Source organism: Ranitomeya variabilis, chromosome 4, assembly GCF_051348905.1.
Source record: "Ranitomeya variabilis isolate aRanVar5 chromosome 4, aRanVar5.hap1, whole genome shotgun sequence".
In the NCBI taxonomy this organism is placed as follows: Eukaryota; Metazoa; Chordata; class Amphibia; order Anura; family Dendrobatidae; genus Ranitomeya; species Ranitomeya variabilis.
In genome coordinates, this window is record NC_135235.1 from 149,382,853 (window position 1) to 149,407,324 (window position 24,472).

Below are 24,472 nucleotides of genomic sequence, written 5' to 3' on the forward strand. Positions count from 1 at the left end.
GCAGATCGCAGCACCGCTGTGATCTGCTCTCACTTTCCGGCCGGCACTCAGAGCAGGAAGCAGACGGCAAGGGACCTGAAGGACACCGACGGGTGAGCATGTACGGTTTGTTTTTTTACGTTTACGCTTGTAACCAGGGTAAACATCGGGTTACTAAGCGCGGCCCTGCGCTTAGTTACCCGATGTTTACCCTGGTTACAAGCGAAGACATCGCTGGATCGCTGTCACACACAACGATCCAGCGATGTCAGCGGGTGATCAAGCGACGAAAGAAAGTTCCATACGATCTGCTACGACGTACGATTCTCAGCAGGATCCCTGATCGCTGCTGCGTGTCAGACACTGCGATATCGTAACGATATCGCTAGAACGTCACGAATCGTAACGTCGTAGCGATGGAAATTTCAATGTGTGACGGTACCCTAAGTTACATATATCTTTATGGGTTAGGGATAGTGATAGGGAGATATAGTGATAGAGTAAGGTTTAGTATTAATAAGGGGTCGTTTAGGAGTTACAACACTGGGGGGGCATTGTAGAGTAGGAGATTAGATTGAGTTAGGCTAGTTTCACACTAGCGTTAACTGCAATACGTCGCAAATGCGTCGTTTTTGCGAAACGCCGCATCCAGCAAAAGTTTTTGCTGGATACGTTGTTTCGTCATAGAGTAACATTAGCGACGCATTTGCGACGCATTTGCGACGCATTTCCAAACGGTGAATGCGTTTGGCGGCGTTTGGGCGTATGGTAGCGGTCCGTCGGGAGAAAAAAACGTTACATGTAACGTTTTTTGCTCCCGACGGTCCGCTTTTTCCGACCGCGCATGCGCAGTCGGAACTCCGCCCCCACCTCCCCGCACTTCCCCGCACATCACAATGGGGCAGCGGATGCGTGGGAAATATGCATCCGCTGCCCCCGTTGTGCGGCGGAGACCACACTAGCGTCGGGAACGTCGGCCCGACGCGCAGCGACGGGTTGTTCCCGACGCTAGTGTGAAAGTAGCCTTAGGCTAGTTTCACACTAGCGTTAACTGCAATACGTCGCAAATGCGTCGTTTTTGCGAAACGCCGCATCCAGCAAAAGTTTTTGCTGGATACGTTGTTTCGTCATAGAGTAACATTAGCGACGCATTTGCGACGCATTTGCGACGCATTTCCAAACGGTGAATGCGTTTGGCGGCGTTTGGGCGTATGGTAGCGGTCCGTCGGGAGAAAAAAACGTTACATGTAACGTTTTTTGCTCCCGACGGTCCGCTTTTTCCGACCGCGCATGCGCAGTCGGAACTCCGCCCCCACCTCCCCGCACTTCCCCGCACATCACAATGGGGCAGCGGATGCGTGGGAAATATGCATCCGCTGCCCCCGTTGTGCGGCGGAGACCACACTAGCGTCGGGAACGTCGGCCCGACGCGCAGCGACGGGTTGTTCCCGACGCTAGTGTGAAAGTAGCCTTAGGTTCAGAACTGGTTTCAGTCAGAGTAGTGACAGTTGAGAAAGGGGGCAGGGCCTGGTTGTGGCGGGAAGAGTGTGGTTTGCACAATAATGATGGGCCAATTTTTACAATTCTGACCACTGTCCCTTATTGAGGTTATAACTCTGGAACCCTTCAAATGCATCCCGGTGATTGTGACATAGTTTTCTCGTGACATATTGTACTTCATGAAAGTTGTAACATTTCTTTGATATTACCTGCGGTTATTTGTGAGAGAAACGGAAATTTGGCAAAAATGTTGAAAATTTCGCAATTTTCCAAATTTGAATTTTCATGCCCTTAAATCACACAGACATGTCACACAAAATGCTTAATAAGCAACATTTCCCACATGTCTACTTTACATCAGCACAGTTTTGGAACCCATTTTATTTTTGTTAGGGAGTTATAAGGGTTAAAAGTTGGCCAGCAATTTCTCATTTTTACAACACCATTTTTTTTAGAGACCACATCACATTTGAAGTCACTTTGAGGGGTCTATATGATAGAAAATACCCCAAAGTGACACAATTCTAATAACTGCACCCCTCAAGGTGCTCAAAATCACATTCAAGAAGTTTATTAACCATTCTGGTGCTTCACAGGAATTTTTGGAATGTTTACAAAAAAATGAACATTTAACTTTTTTTCACAAAGAAATTATTTCAGATCCAAATTTTTTAATTTTCCCAAGGTTATCAGGAGAAATTGGACCCCAAACGTTATTGTGCCATTTGTCCTGAGTACCCTGATACCCCATATGTGGGGGGAAAACCACTGTTCGGGCACATGGCAGAGCTCGGAATGGAAGGAGCGCCAGACTTTTCAATGCAAAATTGGCTGGAATTGAGATCAGATGCCATGTCACGTTTGCAGAGCCCCTGATGTGCCTAAACAGTGGAAACCCCCACAAATGACACCATTTTGGAAACTAGAACCCTCAAGGAACTTATCTAGATGTGTGGTGAGCACTTTGAACCCCCAAGAGCTTCACAGACGTTTATAACGTAGAGCCGTAAAATTAAAAATCATATTTTTTCCACAAAAATGATCTTTTCACCCCAATTTTAATTTTCCCAAGGGTAACAGGACCCCAAATGTTATTACTACAAGGGTCTCAAATTATTCCAACTCAGTGGAGATGAAGTTAGTAAGAGTATTAAGTGATCTGTTTCATTGCTATTGGCTTACTTGGATTAGCCAATCAATAATGAGTATTCTTTAGAGTGTTCATTTGCTGACTATTGGCTTGTGTAAACATGCCGGCAATCATAATCCAATCACCCGACAAGTGACTGTTTTCTCATTCATGATTGGATCGTTAATGCCGGCATTAAGATCACCGTTCTTGGCACCATCTTGTAACAGAAGTAGTGGCAATAATGAAAAGTTCTATTATGTATTAACGATTGTTTTGTGCATAGAATTCTGGTCGGCTTTTAGGAGATTGATTGCTGGCGAACTATTCACTGTATGTACAGTGTTCATATTCGCTTTGGTTAGGAAGATAGTCATGACCTTTTCAAAAGAACCAATAAAAATCAGAATACAGTGTAGAAGCTAAAATTGAAAGGGGCCACTGAACGAATGCCGTTCCGCTTATACATATATCCCATCAGCGGTCGTTTAACCACTGTGTTCACATTGTCTAAATGGGCTCTACAGCATCTATCTGGTCATGTGAGAATATCTGACAAAGGACATTCCGGTAACTGCGGAGATTGTACATTCCAAGTGTCTGGGGTCTGAAATCAGAACTAAGTGTTCCAATGAACTTTATGAAGAATACAAAAAAAATAAACTGTTTGTATAAATCCAACGACCCTACTTTAAAGGGTAACATCATGCAGCCTGTGTGTTATATTCATGTGCAAAACTGGGACATTTTGTAAAATGATGAGCTGCTAAATAGCGGCATTTCCACGCACAGTTCAGACCCCCACATGGATGCTGCTGCCAGCCTGATAAACGTTGCAGTATGCCAGCAGTGTGCTTATAGAAAGTAGCTTAGTAATTAACCTGAGGATCATTGTGAGCCTACAAGCACTGTAGCCCGCCTGCATTTTAGTGAAAGTGAAGCAATGCCTTTTGCATTATGTAGTAATGGTCCTGTGAGATCTGTGAGAAACAGGAGATATAAATACCCCATTGTCCTGTGAACACTAACGGCCAGTCAGACATGTTTGTGCGCTGGCTACATTCGAGACGCTCATCATCTCTCCTCTCCGCACTGCATGGCTGTCTATTGTTTATTCACTAATTGCAATTTAAGGTGGCTCCTAGGAGATGGTGGCGAACTCTTCCCTGTATGTGCAGTATTCAGATTTGTTTCGGTTAGGAAGGTAATCATGACCTTTTTTAAAAAAAAACAATAAAAATCAGCAAACAGTGTAGAAGCAAACATTCAGATAAGTACATCCCGAAATGTACGTTTCTGGAGGAAAGGACTCATTCCTAACTCACTCAATGAAATGTTACTTTGTTTCATCGTATCAAGTGTGTAGAGACCATGCTTTATATATCATAAAATGGAATTGTATCCTTAATTCTACCAAAAATAATGTTTTCTTTGATATAGAGACAGGTGCTATGATGCGCAAAGCAATCTACATTGATATCCATTTAAAGGCCCATGTGGCGGCATCAGGAAATCAGTTCACCCACTATGGGCATGTCTAAATGGTCTCTTGTATGAAAAGCAAGGTCTAAACAGCAAAAAGTTTGTTCACCAGGTGTGATTATCTTAGTGTCGTCATATAAATCATCATTATCGGCAGAACATTCTTGTGTGTAAACTGCTATTATCTTATAATGTTCTATTGGCATAGAACCATCATATTAACAATCGTTCGGTGCACAAACAGTGAAGATGTGGTTGACATGTCTAAACAGGTGTTACTGGGAATCTACAGCAGTTTTTTCTATGTAAACTGAGAACAGCATGAGGTAGGGATTAAAACACCGAATTCAACAATGTGTCACTTATCAGGCTGTGTGCTGCTGCTTACTTAAAATTAAGGTTTTATTACTAGGACATTATCATTGCTGGGACTAGCTGCCTCCTGCCAAGTTGTCCGACTCCGCCCCCTCTTCTGATAAGTAGCTCACTGTCAATAGACAATGTACATAGAGATATAAAAACCTACATGAGTATAAGGAGCTATGTACAAGGAGCCAAAATGCACTAATACATTCAAGAATACCTATATAAAAATTTGCAAGGCTGAAAATCACTAAAATACATACTATTTATTGGTTAACAAAATAATTAAAAGCATGAAAATAGACATACAAAAGTCAGACATATAAAATACTAAAGGTAGGTAATAATACAGTAAGTAATAATAACATAACTCCGTTGTGTGAATACTACAAATCAAAACAGAGTTATATTGTGTTCAATCACAGTATTGAATACAGATACTCAAAAGGTACAAGCCAAGATACATGCAGATAAACAGGGACAAAGTGATATCACATTAAAGCTCACATATTGATAGTAATGCACAGTGGCATAGAGCATACTTTACATTTCAAAGAAAACATACCTGACTTGCGTTTCACATCAAGCCTCATCAGGGGGTGCCATTAAAACCCGCCCTTACTGTCTTTACACATCCCCTTTCCAAAATTCTACCTTATTTTCAACTATGTTACTGCATGTTCTCACTGCAAAACCCATTGTTCTTACTGAAACCCGTTATTGTTTTACTTCTGTTTTATAAAAATGATTGAACAAAATGCAAATTATAATAAAATAAATATATTTTAGTATTGTATTGTAATAAAGTTTACAAACAATAGGATAGGTTGCATTTGCTTTTTTTGTTAAACTTTTCTACGCTAGAACTCTTTTTGAACATTGTTACTATCACAAGAAAAAGTGTTTCATGAATTACATTGAGCATATTTTCAACTGTAATTTTACTAATTTTCTTCTGCAATTGCCTGGAAGGAATGATGTTCGGGCTGACCACCATACCTATTAATCAGTGCTCAATGTTGTTAGACAGGCAAGATTGTTGTAGCTCAGCAGCTGCTTCAGTCAACAAAACATGCTCCACGCAGAATTAAAGGGGATCTGTCATTACAGCAGGATTTCACATCCCAAACTATTTATATGCGCTTGCAGCTTATTCAAAGACAAGTCCAGCAATACTTTTACATGGCCAGTCCGTTCCTCCATGACTGAGAAATCAGCATTTTAATTGATTTGCAAATGGCTATGGTGGATCTAAAGCCTCTGTCACTCCAGCTCTATTCTCTTATCCAGCACTGTCATTTCTTCCCTGATTGTCAGTCTCCATACTGTGTGACTTCAGTCAAAGGTGGAGTCAGTCAAGCAGGAGAAGGCAGCGCTGGGTGAGGAATAGAATTGGAGTGACTGAGGCTTCAGATATACACCAGTTCTCTAAATACAGATACCACTGATGCATATCAGATTACAACAGGGAAACACCCCGTAATGGACATAGAATCAAATAGGGCAAACTCACCTAACATATAAATCCTACAAAAAACTGCGGAGTATATACACCCACAAAATGTAAAATAGTATAACAAATTTTATTGAAACACATATAAACAGAAGTAACCACAAATATAAATAGACAAGGTGCACGTTATAGCACATGTATGGCGGAACAACCACACTGAAATGAGTAGCACCTGGGGCTCAGAAGTGATACATGCAGATGTCATAGGGACATATTCCTCATTTAGTAACTAGCGGTTATAACTATAAAGTGCATAGTGCTCTATATAGAGGGCTATTATGCCCAATAACATACTGCATCCCAGTGTGTGTCCGGGGCCACCGGACACACACTGACACCTTAGGATATTTGGGTAAGATAGACAGCAATATTTGGATACTGATATTTATGATAACTGATTCATGACTTAGGATGCAGTATGTTATTGGGCATAATAGCCCTCTATATAGAGCACTATGCACTTTATAGTTATAACCGCTAGTTACTAAATGAGGAATATGTCCCTATGACATCTGCATGTATCACTTCTGAGCCCCAGGTGCTACTCATTTCAGTGTGGTTGTTCCGCCATACATGTGCTATAACGTGCACCTTGTCTATTTATATTTGTGGTTACTTCTGTTTATATGTGTTTCAATAAAATTTGTTATACTATTTTACATTTTGTGGGTGTATATACTCCGCAGTTTTTTGTAGGATTTATACACCAGTTCTCTAGCTGATTTTCCCATGCTGAAGAGTTCATTTGCGCTCATGCTGCCAGGGGGCACAGCTTTGGTGACGGCACCGCTAGTCACCAAAGTTCTGCTCCCTGCATTTCATTCATTCCCCAGTCGTTTACAGCCAGGAGCTGCCGCATTAGCAGCGCTCCCGATTGTAAATGTAAATGCCCCAGATATGGATTGCTGCGTGGGACATGACTGTACGGCGGACAGGTATGGGGTATTGTTGCTTTTTTATTTTGGAATGTTTTACAGGAGAACGAGGGCTTCGCTTGGATTGAGAGTGCAAAAAAGATGTTAAAACCTGTGTGTTTATTTATTTCATTAAAAGACTTTATTCTTAATGTGTGTGTGTAATTTTAACCCTTTCAGACTATTGGATTAATAATGGATAGGTGTCTTATTGACACCTCTCCATTATTAACCAGGCTTAATGTCACCTTACAATAGCAAGGTGACATTAACCCCTTATCCAATATGCCAATGCTACAGGACAGTGGGAAGAGAGAGGCTAGGTGCCAGAAGAGGCGCACTTACAGATCCGCCTTTTCTGAGGTGGCCGGGGGCAGAAGTTTTTAGCCGGGGGGGAAATAACCATGGTCCCTCTCTAGGCTAGTAATATCTGCCCTCAGTCTCTGGCTTTCCCTCTCACCACCTACAGCTCCAAAATTTTACACACATACACTATTAACATTACTAGGGAGGGATATATAAAAATCTAACGGATATGAAGTGGTTTACTGTATGCAAACCATGTCTCATATCCTGTCGTGTTTGGTAATGATTTAGCAAAAGCCAGCAATTGAATTATCAGCTATTCTGCTATCTAACTCTCTATGAAATATAAAGATATATATATGTTTGTTTTAATGATACATATATATATATATATATATATATATTCAAACTGATGAGATGTGCGGACGGCACCAAGCTGTGCTAACACAAAATCTTCTTTTGCCACCAAAGTTCATTTGTCACATGTGCATAAAAAAATGCAGGCATCAGCGGGGGTGCTCAACATGGAAACCAAAAACAATGTCCATATATATATATATATATATCTACCTATACTGTGTGTAAACATTTATTTTATCTATTCTATTGTAAGCTGTCAGTGTGATTTTTCTGTACACCGCACTGAATTACCGGCTTTTCTATAGGACACCGGTGCGTAATTCTCGCAAGTCACACTGATGGTCCGTGTGGTGTGCGAGTTTTTCTCGCACCCATAGACTTTCATTGGTGATTCTCGGCCGATATACGGTGCAAATCGCAGCATGCTGCGATTTCTCTCGCACATATAATACGGCCGAGAAAACAACGGATGATGGGAGCTGCCCCATAGATTAACATTGGTCCGAGTGCTATGTTATTTTTTATCGCATAGCACTCGCCCGTATTATGGTCTAGTGTGACCCCCGCTTTAGTCTTTCATCAGTGTTTTTTTCGGGTATGAAAGAAAATAAATAAATTACAAAGTTTCTCCAATTCATTGCAGATAAAAACAAACAACACGTGGATTGCGCACAAATTGCAATATATGCTGTCAGGGATTTTTCACTGTCCTGCAGACTTGAATGAGTAATTTTGATACGTCAGTTCGATCAAAAATGAACTTGTCTCCATGATTTTTTGTGGACCACTTGGGTCGTAAAAATAACATGAATGTGTGAATAGCCACATAGATTATAATGGGTATGTGTTCAATCCACAAAAAATATGGATAAAATATAGAGTGAAAAACAGATATCTGAATGAGATGCAAATTTTTTCCTTGCCTCAAGTGTTTGCAAACCTCAGTAAGTTACTGCTAGATGGCTATTGACTTATGCATAGAAAAACTATATGCCAGGTGTTGTGCAGAAAGCAGAAGCCCTTTCATTATGAAAATCTGCAGATACATGTCCACCTCATTTTAGCAGACCTTGTGTGCGAGAAAAAATCAACTTGTCCAAATTTGTCCAACTTATGGTTCGAATTACCCATGCAAGTCTACGGGTCTGTGTAAATCATTGACAGCTCACGGATACTATCCATATGAAGTCTGTGTAATGTCCTTTCTAACATTACAATGGATAGGAGAAGGTGTGCAATTTTTTTTTGCATGCAACAAAATCACTGATGACAACGCTAATGGTAAAAATGGCCACCCTGACGAAACACTGATGAGAATCTGATCCAAAACACTTATTAAAACCAGTCCGCTTTTTCACATGAGCAAAAAAAACGACATCTGGTTTAGGCTGTAGGCTAAAACATTTGGATAACCAAACCACACTCATAATGTTAAAAAAAAAAACAGAGGAAACCAAGTAAGTTAACTAAGGGTACTGTCACACAGTGAAATTTTCATCGCTACGACGGTACGATTCGTGACGTTCTAGCGATATCGTTACGATATCGCAGTGTCTGACACGCAGCAGCGATCAGGGACCCTGCTGAGAATCGTACGTCGTAGCAGATCGTTTGGAACTTTCTTTTGTCGCTTGATCACCCGCTGACATCGCTGGATCGTTGTGTGTGACACCGATCCAGTGATGTGTTCGCTTGTAACCAGGGTAAACATCGGGTAACTAAGCGCAGGGCCGCGCTTAGTAACCCAATGTTTACCCTGGTTACCAGCGTAAACGTAAAAAAAACAAACAGTACATACTTACATTCCGGTGTCTGTCCTCCGGCGTCTCAGCTTCTCTGCACTGTGAGCGCCTGCCGGCCGGAAAGCGAGCACAGCGGTGACGTCACCGCTCTGCTTTCCGGCCGCTGTGCTTACACAGTGCAGAGAAGCAGAACGCCGGAGGACAGACACCGGAATGTGAGTATGTACTGTTTGGTTTTTTTACGTTTACGCTGGTAACCAGGGTAAACATCGGGTTACTAAGCGCGGCCCTGCGCTTAGTAACCCGATGTTTACCCTGGTTACCCGGGGACTTCGGCATCGCTCCAGCGCCGTGATTGCAAAGTGTGACCGCAGTCTACGACGCTGGAGCGATAATTATACGACGCTGCGACGTCACGGATCGTGCCGTCGTAGCGATGAAAATTGCACTGTGTGATGGTACCCTTAGAAAAAGCTAATTAAATGCTGAAAAACCAAATAAAGTCACAATGAGAATTTGACTAACAAAAAGGAGCAAAAACAACAATGAACCAGTCACTTTGTCTTTTCATTACTTTGAGCTCCAAAGTTCATCATTATGTAAGATAAAGAACACATTAAGAATGAAAATAATCAGCTATCTTTAGATATCATGTTGAGAGGTTAATAGAAATTGCTGAAATTCCTTGTAAGTAGTTTTATTTTCATAAGTATATTAATAAGGGCATTTATGGCGGAGCCGTTGCCTTATTAAGAAATATGATTTTAGAAGCAACTTTTCTGTTTATCTTATCAGTATTGCATGTAATCTCCAGTCTGTTATTAAATGTAGACTGTATATTTAATTTAACATGGCTTGATTCTATCTTTTTTTTTTTTACCAGGTGACCCCAGGTAGTAAAGCAGCACAGTCCAATGTGAACCAGGGGGACCTGGTGGTGGCTATTGATGGCGTAAGCACAGATGGCATGACACATTTAGAGGCCCAGAATAAAATTAAGTCTGCCAGCTACAATCTCAACCTCACCCTACAAAAGTAAGTCTGTTATCATGTAACTAAAATTGCACGCAATCTTACACATGATATGGTGACAGTTGTAAGTAGAGATGAGCGAATCTTTCGAAAGCCAAATCTCTCAGTTTTGCATAAGGTTTTGTAAATAATTTAATTCATGGCGAATTGATTGAATGCGAATTTCAAGTACTGCAAATCTTACAATTGCCCAGAAACGACATTCATAATCATAATATTATGAGGTTTCTAATACTGTATTCAACCTGACTGAAATGATAAAAACAGCCTCCCCTATGACTGAAACAAAAGGTATATGACGGAATCCCCTATTGAAACAGGGTTTTTTTAAGCATAATACTGGGAGCTTTTCTTTGAGAAAACCATGTTAGCAATCCGCATTGCATCACTAACAACATACCGGGGCCAGTTTAAAGGGAACCTATCACCCCGTTTTTTGAAGATGAGCTAAAAATAGCATTAAATAGGGGCAGAGCTGGGCGTTACATTAGTGTCTTTGTGTGCCTTTATAACCTACCTAAGCTGCCGAAATACCTTTGTAAAGTCGCCGTTTTCTGCTGTCACTCACGCTGGTCGGGTCAGATGGGCGTGGTCACAGCGCTGTTTCTCCCCCAGAAACCTGCTCATCATTACGTTGGTGGCGTAGTGGTGTGCGCATGTCCAAAGCGAAGATCCACTGCCCAGGAGATTCAAAACAGCGCGGGCTTCGCTATTCGCCGTTTACCGGTGGGCGCGGCCATCTTTCCTGTGGCCGCGCGTGCGCAGATGGAGCGCTCTGCTGCCCGGGCTTCAGGAAAATGGCCGCCGCGATCTCCTTCTGTGCACGCGCGGAATCCCACGGCCATTTTCCTGAGCGCATCGCTGGATCGCTGTCACACACAACGATCCAGCGAGATTCTGCAGAGAGCATGGATGGGTTTCCTGGTCAGACTTGCAGTAAACAGGTGTCTGGTGAAAGTTCTGCCAAGCTCTGAGTACAGCTTATCCTAGAAAGACACCAATATAGACTCTCTTTGGGACACTGGAAACAAATTATAATGATTATTAGCACTACACATGTCAGCCTATGAACAATAGAGCATACAGCCTGCCATGCAAGCCAGTATGCCTTAGGGTACCGTCACACAGTACCATTTACATCGCTACGACGGCACGATTCGTGACGTCGCAGCGTCGTATGATTATCGCTCCAGCGTCGTAGACTGCGGTCACACGTTGCAATCACGGCGCTGGAGCGATGCCGAAGTCCCCAGGTAACCAGGGTAAACATCGGGTTATTAAGCGCAGGGCCGTGCTTAGTAACCCGATGTTTACCGTGGTTACCAGCGTAAAAGTAAAAAAAAACAATCAGTACATACTCACCATCTGATGTCCGTCAGGTCCCTTGCCGTCTGCTTTCCGCTCTGACTGAGATCCGGCCGTACAGTGAGAGCAGAGCGCAGCGGCGACGTCACCGCTGTGATCTGCTCTCACTTTCCGGCTGGCAGACAGTCAGAGCGGAAAGCAGACGGCAAGGGACCTGACGGACATCAGATGGTGAGTATGTACTGTTTGTTTTTTTTTACTTTTACGCTGGTAACCACGGTAAACATCGGGTTACTAAGCGCGGCCCTTAGTTACCCGATGTTTACCCTGGTTACAAGCGAACGCATCGCTGGATCGCTGTCACACACAACGATCCAGCGATGACAGCGGGAGATCCAGCGACGAAAGAAAGTTTCAAACGATCTGCTACGACGTACGATTCTCAGCTGGGTGCCTGATCGCAGTAGCGTGTCAGACACTGCGAGATCGTAACGATATCGCTAGAACGTCACGAATCGTGCCGTCGTAGCGATAAAAATGCCACTGTGTGACAGTACCCTTAGGTCTATATCGGTTTGCATTTTACCCCCTACTGCAATGGTTGGTTATCAAAGCTAGCGCAACATCATGTACCCCACCCAGCATCTATTTGCTTCTGCTGCTTTTGCTGCACGTCATGCTGCTTGTGACATTGGCCCTAAGGTTTCATAGAATCATAGAATGGTAGAGTTGGAAGAAACCTCCAGGGTCATCATGTCCAGCCCCCTGCTCAATACAGCACAGGATTCACTAAACCATCGCAGGCAGATGCTTGTCCAGCTTCTGAAGATTTCCATTAAAGGTTTCTAAATAGCCCCAGGGCAATGATGAAAATCTAGAAGTTACTGTGATTTCTCCATCCCTTGTATAATGGTGACCATTTTTCAATATAAATATGAGGTGATGACATTGTTGATACCAGAGTTGTTCCTACTGACAAATTTAATATCCTCTTTGAAGGCTCTCAAGCTTCAGTTTGCATGCTGCATGATATGATCAGTCACCGCTTTATGTTTCTAGTACAGACCCTCCATCATGTGCTGTGTTGAATTATATTGTTTTACTTTGCAATATACTGTAAAATGGTTGAAATGCCCTGTAGTCTACTGACCGTAATGACCATGTTCTTAAAAAGGGTATATTTATGCAGATCGTCTTTTCGTAGGGGAAGAGAACTTGAACTTTAGTGCCACCTATTGGAAATACCAATAATGATGAGCAGAGGAGGAGGAGAAGCAGGACTGTTAGAGCCTTGCTCATATTGTTGAACAGATTGCTTTTCCCACTTGAGCAGCTGATATACTGATGGAGAGTTATAGTTCATAGGCTTTAGCAGCTGGGATGTCCTCAGCTTTTTTTATTCTTCTGCATAGCTTGCACACTGGAAAAGTTTAGTTGGCTGCCGCCACCACAACCAGAACTTTCAGGGCCAGTTGAGCCTCTTCCACAGACATTCTTGTGGTATCACCAGCTCCAGAGCTGACCACAAAAGTTGCAGATCTGCCCCCAAAGATCTTTTCGCTTGATTTTGACTAATCTCTTTATCAGCAACGTCACAACATTCCTCCTCTAATGACATCACCACTTCGTGCTTCATCATACTGATCGGTTCCCAGGTCCTGTCCACAACACAATCATCATCATCATCCCTGACATGGTTGACAGTTGTCTCAGAGTTGGGAATGTACTGATTTCCTTTCCCTCACACCAAATTCTCAACTTTAGATTTGCCATGATTCAGTGTGTCACTACCACTTTGCCACTACCATACCCTTTCTATGATGATTGACAGAGCCACCAACACAGCTAGGTGTCTGAATCATGTCCTGTGTCTCCTCCGCATCTCATCTGAGAACACATACTAACTGTTCATGTCATCTAATAAATCAACTATTAGGGTATGTGTCCACGTTCAGGAAACGCTGCGTTTTTGACGCAGTGTTGAGCCGCAGCGTCAAAAACGCAGCGTCCAGATGTTACAGCATAGTGGAGGGGATTTAATGAAATCCCGTCTCCACTGTGCATTAAAAAACGCATGCGTTTTTCCCGCAAAAACGCACATGCGTTGCGTTTTTTCAGAACGCAGCATGTTGCTACAATGAGCAAAACACGCAGGAACACCGCAGGTGACCTGCCAGTGACCTCAGGTGCATTTTTGGTCAGGATTTTACCTGCATAAACTCCTGACCAAAGCCTGAAGCAAACCTGACCGTGGACACATACCCTAAGAAGTCATTGTAAAATATCTTTCTTAGTCCCAAGAGTGCTGTGGTTTATGGGACTAACAAGCATAAAATAGAGGTGCCATTTAATAAATTAACTGTCCACATTGTACAAGATAAATTATTATTGTGGAGGAGGACTGTGCAAAACAATAACTCAAACTTATGAAGTCACTATCAGAGATAACATTATCCTGCTGTGACTGAGACGAGTGATCTACTATATATTCCATAATGTCTTCCCCTTCCTCCCCACTCATACGCTTTCTGGAAGCAAAGGAGGACAATTATGATCTGCATTTGGTTGCACTACAGCCCAGATGGCTGATGCCAGTTGTAGTGCTGCTGCTTAAGACTCTTACATTCTTATTGCAAGTTACTGTGGTATTGAGTTTTTTTATTTTACATTACCACCTCCATTGCCTTTTTTTTGTTTTACCGTGTATATATAACACTGGAAAAAACTGTTGTCACTGTTTTTCAACCACAATCCTTCCTCAAAAGTACTGGATAAGAACTGCAGTTGTGCTCAAAAGTTTACATACCCCAGCTGAATTTGTGCTTTCTTGGCCTTTTTTTCAGAGAATATGAATGATAACACCAAAACTTTTTTTCCACTCATGGTTAGTGGTTGGGTGAAGCCATTTATTGTCAAACTGCTGTGTGTTCTCTTTTTAAATCATAATGACAACCCAAAACATCCAAATGACCCTGATCAAAAGCTTACATACCCCATTTCTTAATACCGTGTATTGCCCCCTCTAACATCAATGACAGTTTGAAGTCTTTTGTGGTAGTTGTGGATGAGGTTCTTTATTTTCTCAGATGGTAAAGCTGCCCACTCTTCTTAGCAAAAAGCCTCCAGTTCCTGTAAATTCATGGGCTGTCTAGCATGAACTGTGCGCTTGAGATCTCCCAAGAGTGGCTCAATGATATTGAGGTCAGGAGACTGAGATGGCCCCTCCTGATCCTTCACTTTGTTCTGCTGTAGCCAATGACAGGTCAACTTGGCCTTGTGTTTTGGATCATTGTCATGTTGGAACATCCAAACACGTCCCATGCGCACCCGGCTGATGAGTGCAAATTTGCCTACAGTATTTGCTGATAACATGCTTCATTCATCTTTCCTTCAACTTTGAGCAAGCTTCCTGAGCCTTTGTAGCTCACACATCCCCAAAACATCAGCAAACCACTTCCGTCCTTTACAGTAGGAATGGTGTTCCTTTCATCATATGCCTTGTTAACCTGTTGTGGATTCTGTTTGCGGGCTCCCTCTGGTGGTTACTGCTGGTACTGGGTGACTTTGGTGGGTTGCGGCCTTTGGTTTCCATCTGTCCATCAGAGGCTGGGTGTTTCCTATTTTACCTGGCCTTTCTGTCATTTCCCTTGCCGGCTATCAATGTGTTCAGATGTGCTCTGTTTGGTTCCTGCCTACCTGCTCCCAGATCTCTCAGGATAAGCTAAGTGCTGATTTTCAGTTGTTTGGTTTTTTGTCCAGCTTGCTTAGAATGTCTCTTTGTTAGCTGGTTGCTCTAGTGGACTGAGGTTCTCCCCATGTGCCATGAGTTGGCACATGGGTTCTTGTAATCTCAGGATGGTTTTTTTGATTAGGGTTTTTTGCTGACCGCTCAGTCCCCTTTTGTGTCATTCTGCTTTCTAGTTTTCAGCGGGCCTCTATTTGCTAAAACTATATACATCATCTCTATGTGTGTGCCTTCCTCTCATTTCACCGTCAATACATGTGGGGGGCAACTATACCTTTGGGGTTAATTCCTCTGGAGGCAAGTGAGGTCTTTGTTTTCTCTGCAGTACTAGTTAGCTCTTAGGCTGGTGCGTGGCGTCTAGAACCAACGTAGGCACGCTCCCTGGCTATCTCTAGTTGCGTTTGTCAGGCGTAGGGCAGCGGTCAGCCCAGGTTCCATCACCCTAGAGCTCGTCCGATATTTATTATTACTTTGCTTATCCTGTGCTATCCCTAGCCATTGGGGATTCATGACAGTATAGCCGGCCCACAAAGTGTTAATTGTTTGGGCTGAAGCAGGAGAAAAAGAAGTGTTCAAGGAAAATTTTTTTTTTTTTTCCCTTCAGAGTTTTGCTGCCTAGCCCTTAATTGCTGTCTAGCTGCTTCTTACCTCCTCTTAACCCTTGAATGGCTCTGATCTTAGCTGTTTATCATGGATGTCCAGAGTTTGGCTTCCAGCCTGAGTAATCTCGCGGCAAAGGTTCAAAACATACAGGATTTCGTTGTTCACACTCCCATGTCTGAACCTAGAATTCCTATTCCAGAGTTTTTTTCTGGAGATAGATCTACCTTCCTGAATTTCAGGAACAATTGTAAATTGTTTCTCTCTTTGAAATCTCGCTCCTCTGGAGACCCTGCTCAACAGGTCAAGATTGTTATATCGTTCCTACGGGGCGACCCTCAGAATTGGGCATTTGCATTGGCACCAGGGGATCCTGCATTGCTCAGTGTGGATGCGTTTTTTCTGGCATTGGGATTGCTCTATGAGGAACCTAACCTAGAGATTCAGGCTGAAAAGGCTTTATTAGCCCTCTCTCAGGGGCATGATGAAGCGGAAATATATTGTCAGAAATTTCGGAAATGGTCGGTGCTTACTCAGTGGAATGAGTGCGCCCTGGCTGCAAACTTCAGAAATGGTCTTTCTGAGGCCATTAAGGATATTATGGTGGGGTTCCCTGCGCCTACAGGTCTGAATGAGTCTATGGCTATGGCCATTCAGATTGATCGGCGTTTACGGGAGCGCAAACCCGTGCACCAGTTGGCGGTGTCTTCTGAACAGGCACCTGAGACTATGCAATGTGATAGAATTCAGTCCAGAAGTGAACGGCAAAATTATAGGCGGAAAAATGGTTTGTGTTTTTATTGTGGTGATTCAGCTCATGTTATATCAGCATGCTCTAAACGCACAAAAAGGGTTGATAAATCTTTTGCCATTGATACTCTGCAGTCTAAATTCATTTTGTCTGTGACTCTGATTTTTTCACTGTCTTCCATTTCCGTCGATGCCTATGTGGATTCAGGCGCTGCCCTGAGTCTTATGGATTGGTCATTTGCTAAACGCTGCGGTTTTAGTCTAGAGCCTCTGGAAGTTCCTATTCCTCTGAAAGGAATTGATTCTACACCATTGGCTATGAACAAACCGCAGTATTGGACACAAGTGACCATGCGCATGACTCCCGTTCATCAGGAGGTGATTCGCTTCCTTGTACTGTATAATTTACATGATGTACTAGTGCTTGGTCTGCCATGGTTACAAACTCATAATCCTGTCCTGGACTGGAAAACAATGTCTGTGCTAAGCTGGGGATGTCAGGGGGTTCATGATGATGCACCTCCGATTTCTATCGCTTCATCTACTCCTTCGGAGATCCCTGCGTTTTTGTCAGATTATAGGGATGTTTTTGAGGAGCCTAAGCTCAATTCGCTCCCTCCTCATAGAGAGTGTGACTGTGCTATAGAATTGATTCCTGGCAGTAAGTTCCCTAAGGGTCGTTTATTTAATCTGTCACTGCCAGAGCATACTGCTATGCGGAATTATATTAAGGAGTCCTTGGAAAAGGGACATATTCGTCCATCTTCGTCCCCTCTGGGAGCAGGTTTTTTTTTCGTGGCAAAAAAAGATGGTTCCCTGAGGCCTTGTATAGATTATCGCCTTCTGAATAAGATTACAGTCAAATACCAGTATCCATTGCCATTATTTACTGATTTGTTTGCTCGCATTAAGGGGGCTAGGTGGTTCACTAAAATAGATCTTCGTGGTGCGTATAATCTGGTGCGGATAAAACAGGGTGATGAGTGGAAAACCGCATTTAATACGCCTGAGGGCCATTTTGAGTATTTGGTAATGCCTTTTGGACTCTCCAATGCTCCGTCAGTCTTTCAGTCCTTTATGCACAATATTTTCCGTGAATATCTGGATAAGTTTATGATTGTGTATTTGGATGATATTTTGGTGTTTTCTGATGACTGGGAGTCTCATGTTCTACAGGTCAGGAAGGTGTTTCAGGTTTTGCGGGCCAATTCTCTGTTTGTGAAGGGCTCAAAGTGTCTCTTCGGAGTCCAGAAGATTTATTTTTTGGGGTACATTTTTTCTCCTTCTACTATTGAGATGGATCCAGTTAAGGTTCAGGCTATTTGTGACTGGACACAACCTACATCTGTTAAGAGCCTTCAGAAGTTCTTGGGGTTTGCTAATTTTTATCGTCGGTTCATTGCTAATTTTTCCAGTATTGTTAAACCTTTGACTGATTTGACTAAAAAGGGTGCTGATGTTGCTGATTGGTCTCCTGCGGCCGTGGAGGCCTTTCGGGAACTTAAGCGCCGGTTTTCTTCTGCTCCTGTGTTGTGTCAACCAGATGTTTCACTTCCTTTTCAGGTGGAGGTTGATGCTTCCGAGATTGGAGCGAGGGCGGTTTTGTCACAGAGAAGTTCTAATGGCTCGGTGATGAAGCCATGTGCTTTCTTCTCTAGAAAATTCTCGCCCGCCGAGCGCAATTATGATGTGGGTAATCGGGAGCTTTTGGCCATGAAGTGGGCATTTGAGGAGTGGCGTCATTGGCTTGAGGGTGCTAAACATCGCGTGGTGGTCTTGACTGATCACAAGAATCTCATTTACCTTGAGTCTGCCAGGCGTTTGAATCCTAGACAGGCTCGTTGGTCGTTATTTTTTTCTCGTTTCAATTTCGTGGTTTCATACCTGCCAGGTTCAAAGAATGTGAAGGCAGATGCTCTTTCCAGGAGTTTTGTGCCTGACTCTCCTGGAGACACTGGGCCGGCTGGTATCCTTAGGGATGGGGTAATATTGTCCGCCGTATCCCCAGACTTGCAACGCGCATTGCAGGAGTTTCAGGTGGATAAACCGGATCGATGTCCACCAGAAAGACTGTTTGTTCTGGATGATTGGACCAGTAGAGTCATCTCCGAGGTCCATTCTTCTGTGTTGGCTGGTCATCCTGGAATATTTGGTACAAGAGACTTGGTGGCCAGGTCTTTTTGGTGGCCTTCCTTGTCTAGGGATGTGCGTACCTTTGTGCAGTCTTGTGAAGTGTGTGCTCGAGCTAAGCCTTGCTGTTCACGGGCTAGTGGGTTGTTGTTATCCTTGCCCATCCCGAAGAGGCCTTGGACGCACATTTCCATGGATTTTATTTCTGATCTCCCGGTTTCACAGAAAATGTCCGTTATCTGGGTTGTGTGTGACCGCTTTTCTAAGATGGTTCATTTGGTGCCCTTGCCTAAGTTGCCCTCCTCCTCTGAGTTGGTTCCTTTGTTTTTTCAGAACGTGGTTCGTTTGCATGGGATTCCGGAGAATATCGTTTCTGACAGGGGATCCCAGTTTGTGTCTAGATTTTGGCGGACGTTTTGTGCCAAGATGGGCATTGATTTGTCTTTCTCGTCTGCATTCCATCCTCAGACGAATGGCCAGACGGAGCAAACTAATCAGACCTTGGAAACTTATTTGAGGTGTTTTGTTTCTGCTGATCAGGATGACTGGGTTGCTTTTTTGCCACTGGCCGAATTTGCTCTTAATAATCGGGCTAGTTCGGCCACGTTGGTCTCTCCTTTTTTTTGTAATTCGGGGTTTCATCCTCGTTTTTCCTCTGGTCAGGTGGAGTCTTCGGGATTGTCCTGGAGTGGACGTGGTGGTGGACAGGCTACATCACATTTGGAATCAGGTGGTGGACAATTTGAAGTTATCTCAGGAGAAGACTCAGCAGTTTGCTAATCGCCGTCGCCGCGTGGGTCCCCGACTTTTTGTTGGGGACTTGGTGTGGTTGTCTTCTCGTTTTGTCCCTATGAAGGTCTCTTCTCCTAAGTTCAAGCCTCGGTTCATCGGTCCTTATAGGATCTCGGAGATTCTTAACGCTGTATCTTTCCGTTTGGATCTCCCAGCATCGTTCGCTATTCATAATGTGTTCCATCGGTCGTTGTTGCGGAGGTATGAGGTGCCTGTTGTTCCTTCGGTCGAGCCTCCTGCTCCGGTGCTGGTGGAGGGAGAATTGGAGTATGTTGTTGAAAAGATCTTGGATTCTCGTGTTTCCAGACGCAAACTCCAGTATTTGGTTAAGTGGAAGGGTTATGGTCAGGAGGACAATTCCTGGGTGGTCGCCTCCGATGTTCATGCGACTGATTTGGTCCGCGCCTTCCATAGAGCTCACCCTGATCGCCCTGGGGGTTCTCGTGAGGGTTCGGTGACCCCTCCTCAAGGGGGGGGTACTGTTGTGGATTCTGTTTGCGGGCTCCCTCTGGTGGTTACTGCTGGTACTGGGTGACTTTGGTGGGTTGCGGCCTTTGGTTTCCATCTGTCCATCAGAGGCTGGGTGTTTCCTATTTTACCTGGCCTTTCTGTCATTTCCCTTGCCGGCTATCAATGTGTTCAGATGTGCTCTGTTTGGTTCCTGCCTAACTGCTCCCAGATCTCTCAGGATAAGCTAAGTGCTGATTTTCAGTTGTTTGGTTTTTTGTCCAGCTTGCTTAGAATGTCTCTTTGTTAGCTGGTTGCTCTAGTGGACTGAGGTTCTCCCCATGTGCCATGAGTTGGCACATGGGTTCTTGTAATCTCAGGATGGTTTTTTTGATTAGGGTTTTTTGCTGACCGCTCAGTCCCCTTTTGTGTCATTCTGCTTTCTAGTTTTCAGCGGGCCTCTATTTGCTAAAACTATATACATCATCTCTATGTGTGTGCCTTCCTCTCATTTCACCGTCAATACATGTGGGGGGCAACTATACCTTTGGGGTTAATTCCTCTGGAGGCAAGTGAGGTCTTTGTTTTCTCTGCAGTACTAGTTAGCTCTTAGGCTGGTGCGTGGCGTCTAGAACCAACGTAGGCACGCTCCCTGGCTATCTCTAGTTGCGTTTGTCAGGCGTAGGGCAGCGGTCAGCCCAGGTTCCATCACCCTAGAGCTCGTCCGATATTTATTATTACTTTGCTTATCCTGTGCTATCCCTAGCCATTGGGGATTCATGACATTAACCTCTATCCAAATGTTTTATTTATGGTTGTGGACAAAAAGTCCAATTTTGGTCTCATCACTCCAAATTACCTTGTTCCAGAAGTTTTGGGGCTTGTCTCTGTGCTGTTTTGCATATCGTAGGCGAGATACTTTGAGGCATTTGCGCAGTAATGGCATTCTTCTGGCAACTCGACCATGCAGCCAATTTTTCTTTAAGTGCCTCCTTATTGTGCATCTTGAAACAGCCACACTACTAGTTTTCAGACAGTCCTGTATTTCAGCTGCTATTTATGGGTTTTTCTTTGCATCCCGAATAATTTTCCTTGCAGTTGTGGATGACATTTTTGTTGGTCTACCTGACCATGGTTATGTTTTTACAAAGCCCCTGATTTTCCATTTGTTAATTACAGTTTGAACGCTGCTGACTGGCATTATTAATTCCTTGGATATCTTTTTGTATCCCTTTCCTGTTTTAAACAGTTCAACTACTTTTTCCCGTAGATCCATTGACAGTTCTTTTGCTTTCCACCTTGAATCTCAATCCAGAAATGTTAGTGGCTGGATGAAAGATGCCAGAGTCTGTCTGGATCCCAGAAACTCACTCAGCTTTTATGCACACACACACTGATTACAAGCAAACAGGTCACAGGTAAGAATGTTACCTTTTGCAGCCATTCAAACCCATTTCTGTCAACTTCTCTGCATGGTATCTGGCCAAAATCACCAGGGTATGTGAACTTTTGATAAGGGTCATTTGGATATTTTGTGTTGTCGTTATGATTTAAAAAGAGAAAACACGGTAGTTTGGCAATAAAAATGGCTTCACCCAATCACTAACCATGAGTGAAGAAAAAGTTTTGTTGTTATCATTCATATTCTCTGAACAAAGGCCAAGAAACTAAAAATTCTGCTGGGGTATGTAAACTTTTGAGCACAACTGTAGGTACATGTCATAGACAGCAGCAGTAACAGGCCGCAATATTGATGTGAAAGGCAAATTTGAGTTATAAAATGGCTGCAGAACTGTAAAGCGCTGCGTAATATGTTAGCGCTTTATAAAAATAAAGATTATTATTTATGCAGAAAAATTAGTACCGACATGCAGATAAAAATCAAAGTTAAACGTCTGGATTTTAATTTACATCAGGCTGCAGTATTGGTGGGGCGTGTACGTTATCGAATTTGGTGTGCGTAAAAACAATAGTGTGAGACATGCACTCTTTGTAAGGTAGCCAGTCACAGTAACGTTACTCACTATTTAATGATTTTATATTCTATATTTGTGTAATATGTGTAATATGGAATAAAATATTTATTGGCAGAATATACTCTTTTATTTGTGCTCATTTTATTGCCTATGGATTTTTTATGTTATCTATATTGTTTAAGTTCTAGCTCCTTTTACCTTACTAGTTTATCTGTATTGGGAAATTCTTTTGTGCAGTTACCGTTACATTTATAAAAAAAATGTAAAATTTTTTGTGTATTTTTTAACACAGTTATTCCCATTACCTTAAAAAAGATTGAACAAAATATTTTATTTACATGTCCAAAAACAGCAGAGGCAGCCATCCGCTACATTGATGTGACATATATAAATGTCAAAATACAGTAATACTAGTTGGCCTGTGCAAAATTTTCACACATTGGTTGTCGGGGTAGCCGGCAATTTCAGGAAAATCAAGCTGGTCAAATGTTAATATATTTAATGAGATGATGAACACACAGAGAGGTATATATGTAGCTTGGTAATACAATGAATTGGTTTAATAAGTTGAAGCTAAAAAAAATGTCTAGAGGATGTGGTGCCACCTGCAGATTATTGTTTTTTTCTGCAGGTTTCTGAAAATGAATGTTTAAGCTGTATTTATTGAAAAAATCATGAATGTGTGGATTGTTTGTGTCTTTTCTTGCTGAAGGGGGCAAGTTTACCTTTCAAATGGTGTATTATTTGTGTGTGGGGGCGAAGTAATCACCGAAAAAGCAGTGCATTTTTACAAATGTGTTTGCATATGTCACTCACCATTTGTGTGTGTGGGGTGAAGTAATCACTGAAAAAGCAGTGTATGTTTACAAATGTGTTTGGATATGTGACTCACCTGCAGTGAAGTGTGCAATCCTCGAATTTGCCTGAAATAGGCTGGGCAAGCACTTCAGCAAGCTGGAAAGACCCCAAGGCAAATGCCACCTGCAGGTAATTTGACCTTTGAAATGGTGTATCATTTGTGTGTGTCAGTGGAGTATAAATGGAGCAAGTGTGCAATTGAATAGGCAATGCATGTTTGCAAATGTGTTTGCATATGTGTCTCACCTGCAGTAAAGTGTGCTATCCTCCAATATGCCTGAAATCAGCTGGACAAGGAGTTTGGCAAGCTGGAAAGCCCCCAAGGCAAATGTTAGGATTTGTTTGTGATATCTGTAAGCAGCTTTGTGGTAGTGTGCTTTGGGGTAGTGTGGTGCCACCTGCAGGTCATTTTTCCTTACTGCTGGTTCATGAAAACTAATGTTTAAACTGTATTTTGTGATCACTTCATGGATGTGTAGTTTGCTTGGCTATTTTCTTGCTGAAGGGGCAAGTGTGCCTTTCAAATGGTGTATCATTTGTGTGTGTGGGTGCAGTATGAACGGAGATACAAAGTAATCATCAAAAAAGAGTGTTTAGAAATATTATAGAATGATAATGGTGTGCAAAAACTCAGTACTATAGTTACGGACACTCATAATTTGACTGGCAAACACAGAATTTAGATTTTTGTTTCTTTCAGCAATATTGTTGGCTTGCTTCTGTATGTATATTTGAATTGCAGCAGCTCCTGTGATCAGTCACTACTGCCAGCTCTCATCTCTCTATGGTCTCTTCTCCTGTCAATTGCATTTGTATTATTCCCTTTTCTTCATAGACTGCACTGATCTTCTTCACCACTGCTGTTGTACAACACACAGTATCTGTAGAATTTCTCCACTCTTTTATGGCTTTCTTTCCCTTTCTCTACTGTAAACAAGTAGAAAAAGAAAAGCAATGTATAATCACATCACACTGCAACACTGTTCCAGCAATGTCGGCACTGCTATTCCCCGTGGGATACATATTATTTTACCAGAGAGGATGTCCTCAGATAGGCTGCAGAAGTCACGTGACATAACAATGTCATGTGACTCACTGGGAATAGCAGAGCCAACATCACTGGAATTGTGCAACTGTGGGAGCTGATTATAGATTGTTTTTATTTTTGTGGGGTCCTGAAGAGATTAAGCAGAGTTTTTCCAATAGTTTTGTTAATCCACATCATATAAATTGTAAATCTCATGTATCCATAATGCTTTCTGTTATCTTAATTAGAAACTTCTAAGTTTTAACCCTGACTGGGTGTGACAGCAAATGTTTTGCTTATCACCATTGAGATGACTACATCCTAATTTCCCTTCAAGGCGGCCTCAGTTGCATATCCCAAGCACATTAATTATGGATTGTTTCTTACTGGTGTCCATTCATGCTTTTGGCCTTGAGATATTTCAGATATTTATCACAGCTTCTGAGTTGGATAATGTGTTTTTCCCTGGATAAAGTCGTTTTGATGAAATCGGTTCCTGTTGAAATTGATGGACCTGTGACT

The 24,472-nt window shown here is 42.7% G+C and overlaps 1 protein-coding gene across 2 annotated transcripts in view; it reads left to right on the top strand.

Moving 5' to 3' along the window:
• LDB3 (LIM domain binding 3) overlaps positions 1-24,472 on the top strand; it is a 291,111-nt gene that overhangs the window by 94,744 nt on the left and 171,895 nt on the right. For both annotated transcript variants that reach the window (XM_077259320.1, XM_077259319.1), the window contains exon 3: positions 10,172-10,323. In XM_077259320.1, the coding sequence (XP_077115435.1) occupies positions 10,172-10,323 (152 nt within the window). The remainder of the gene's footprint in view (positions 1-10,171; positions 10,324-24,472) is intronic.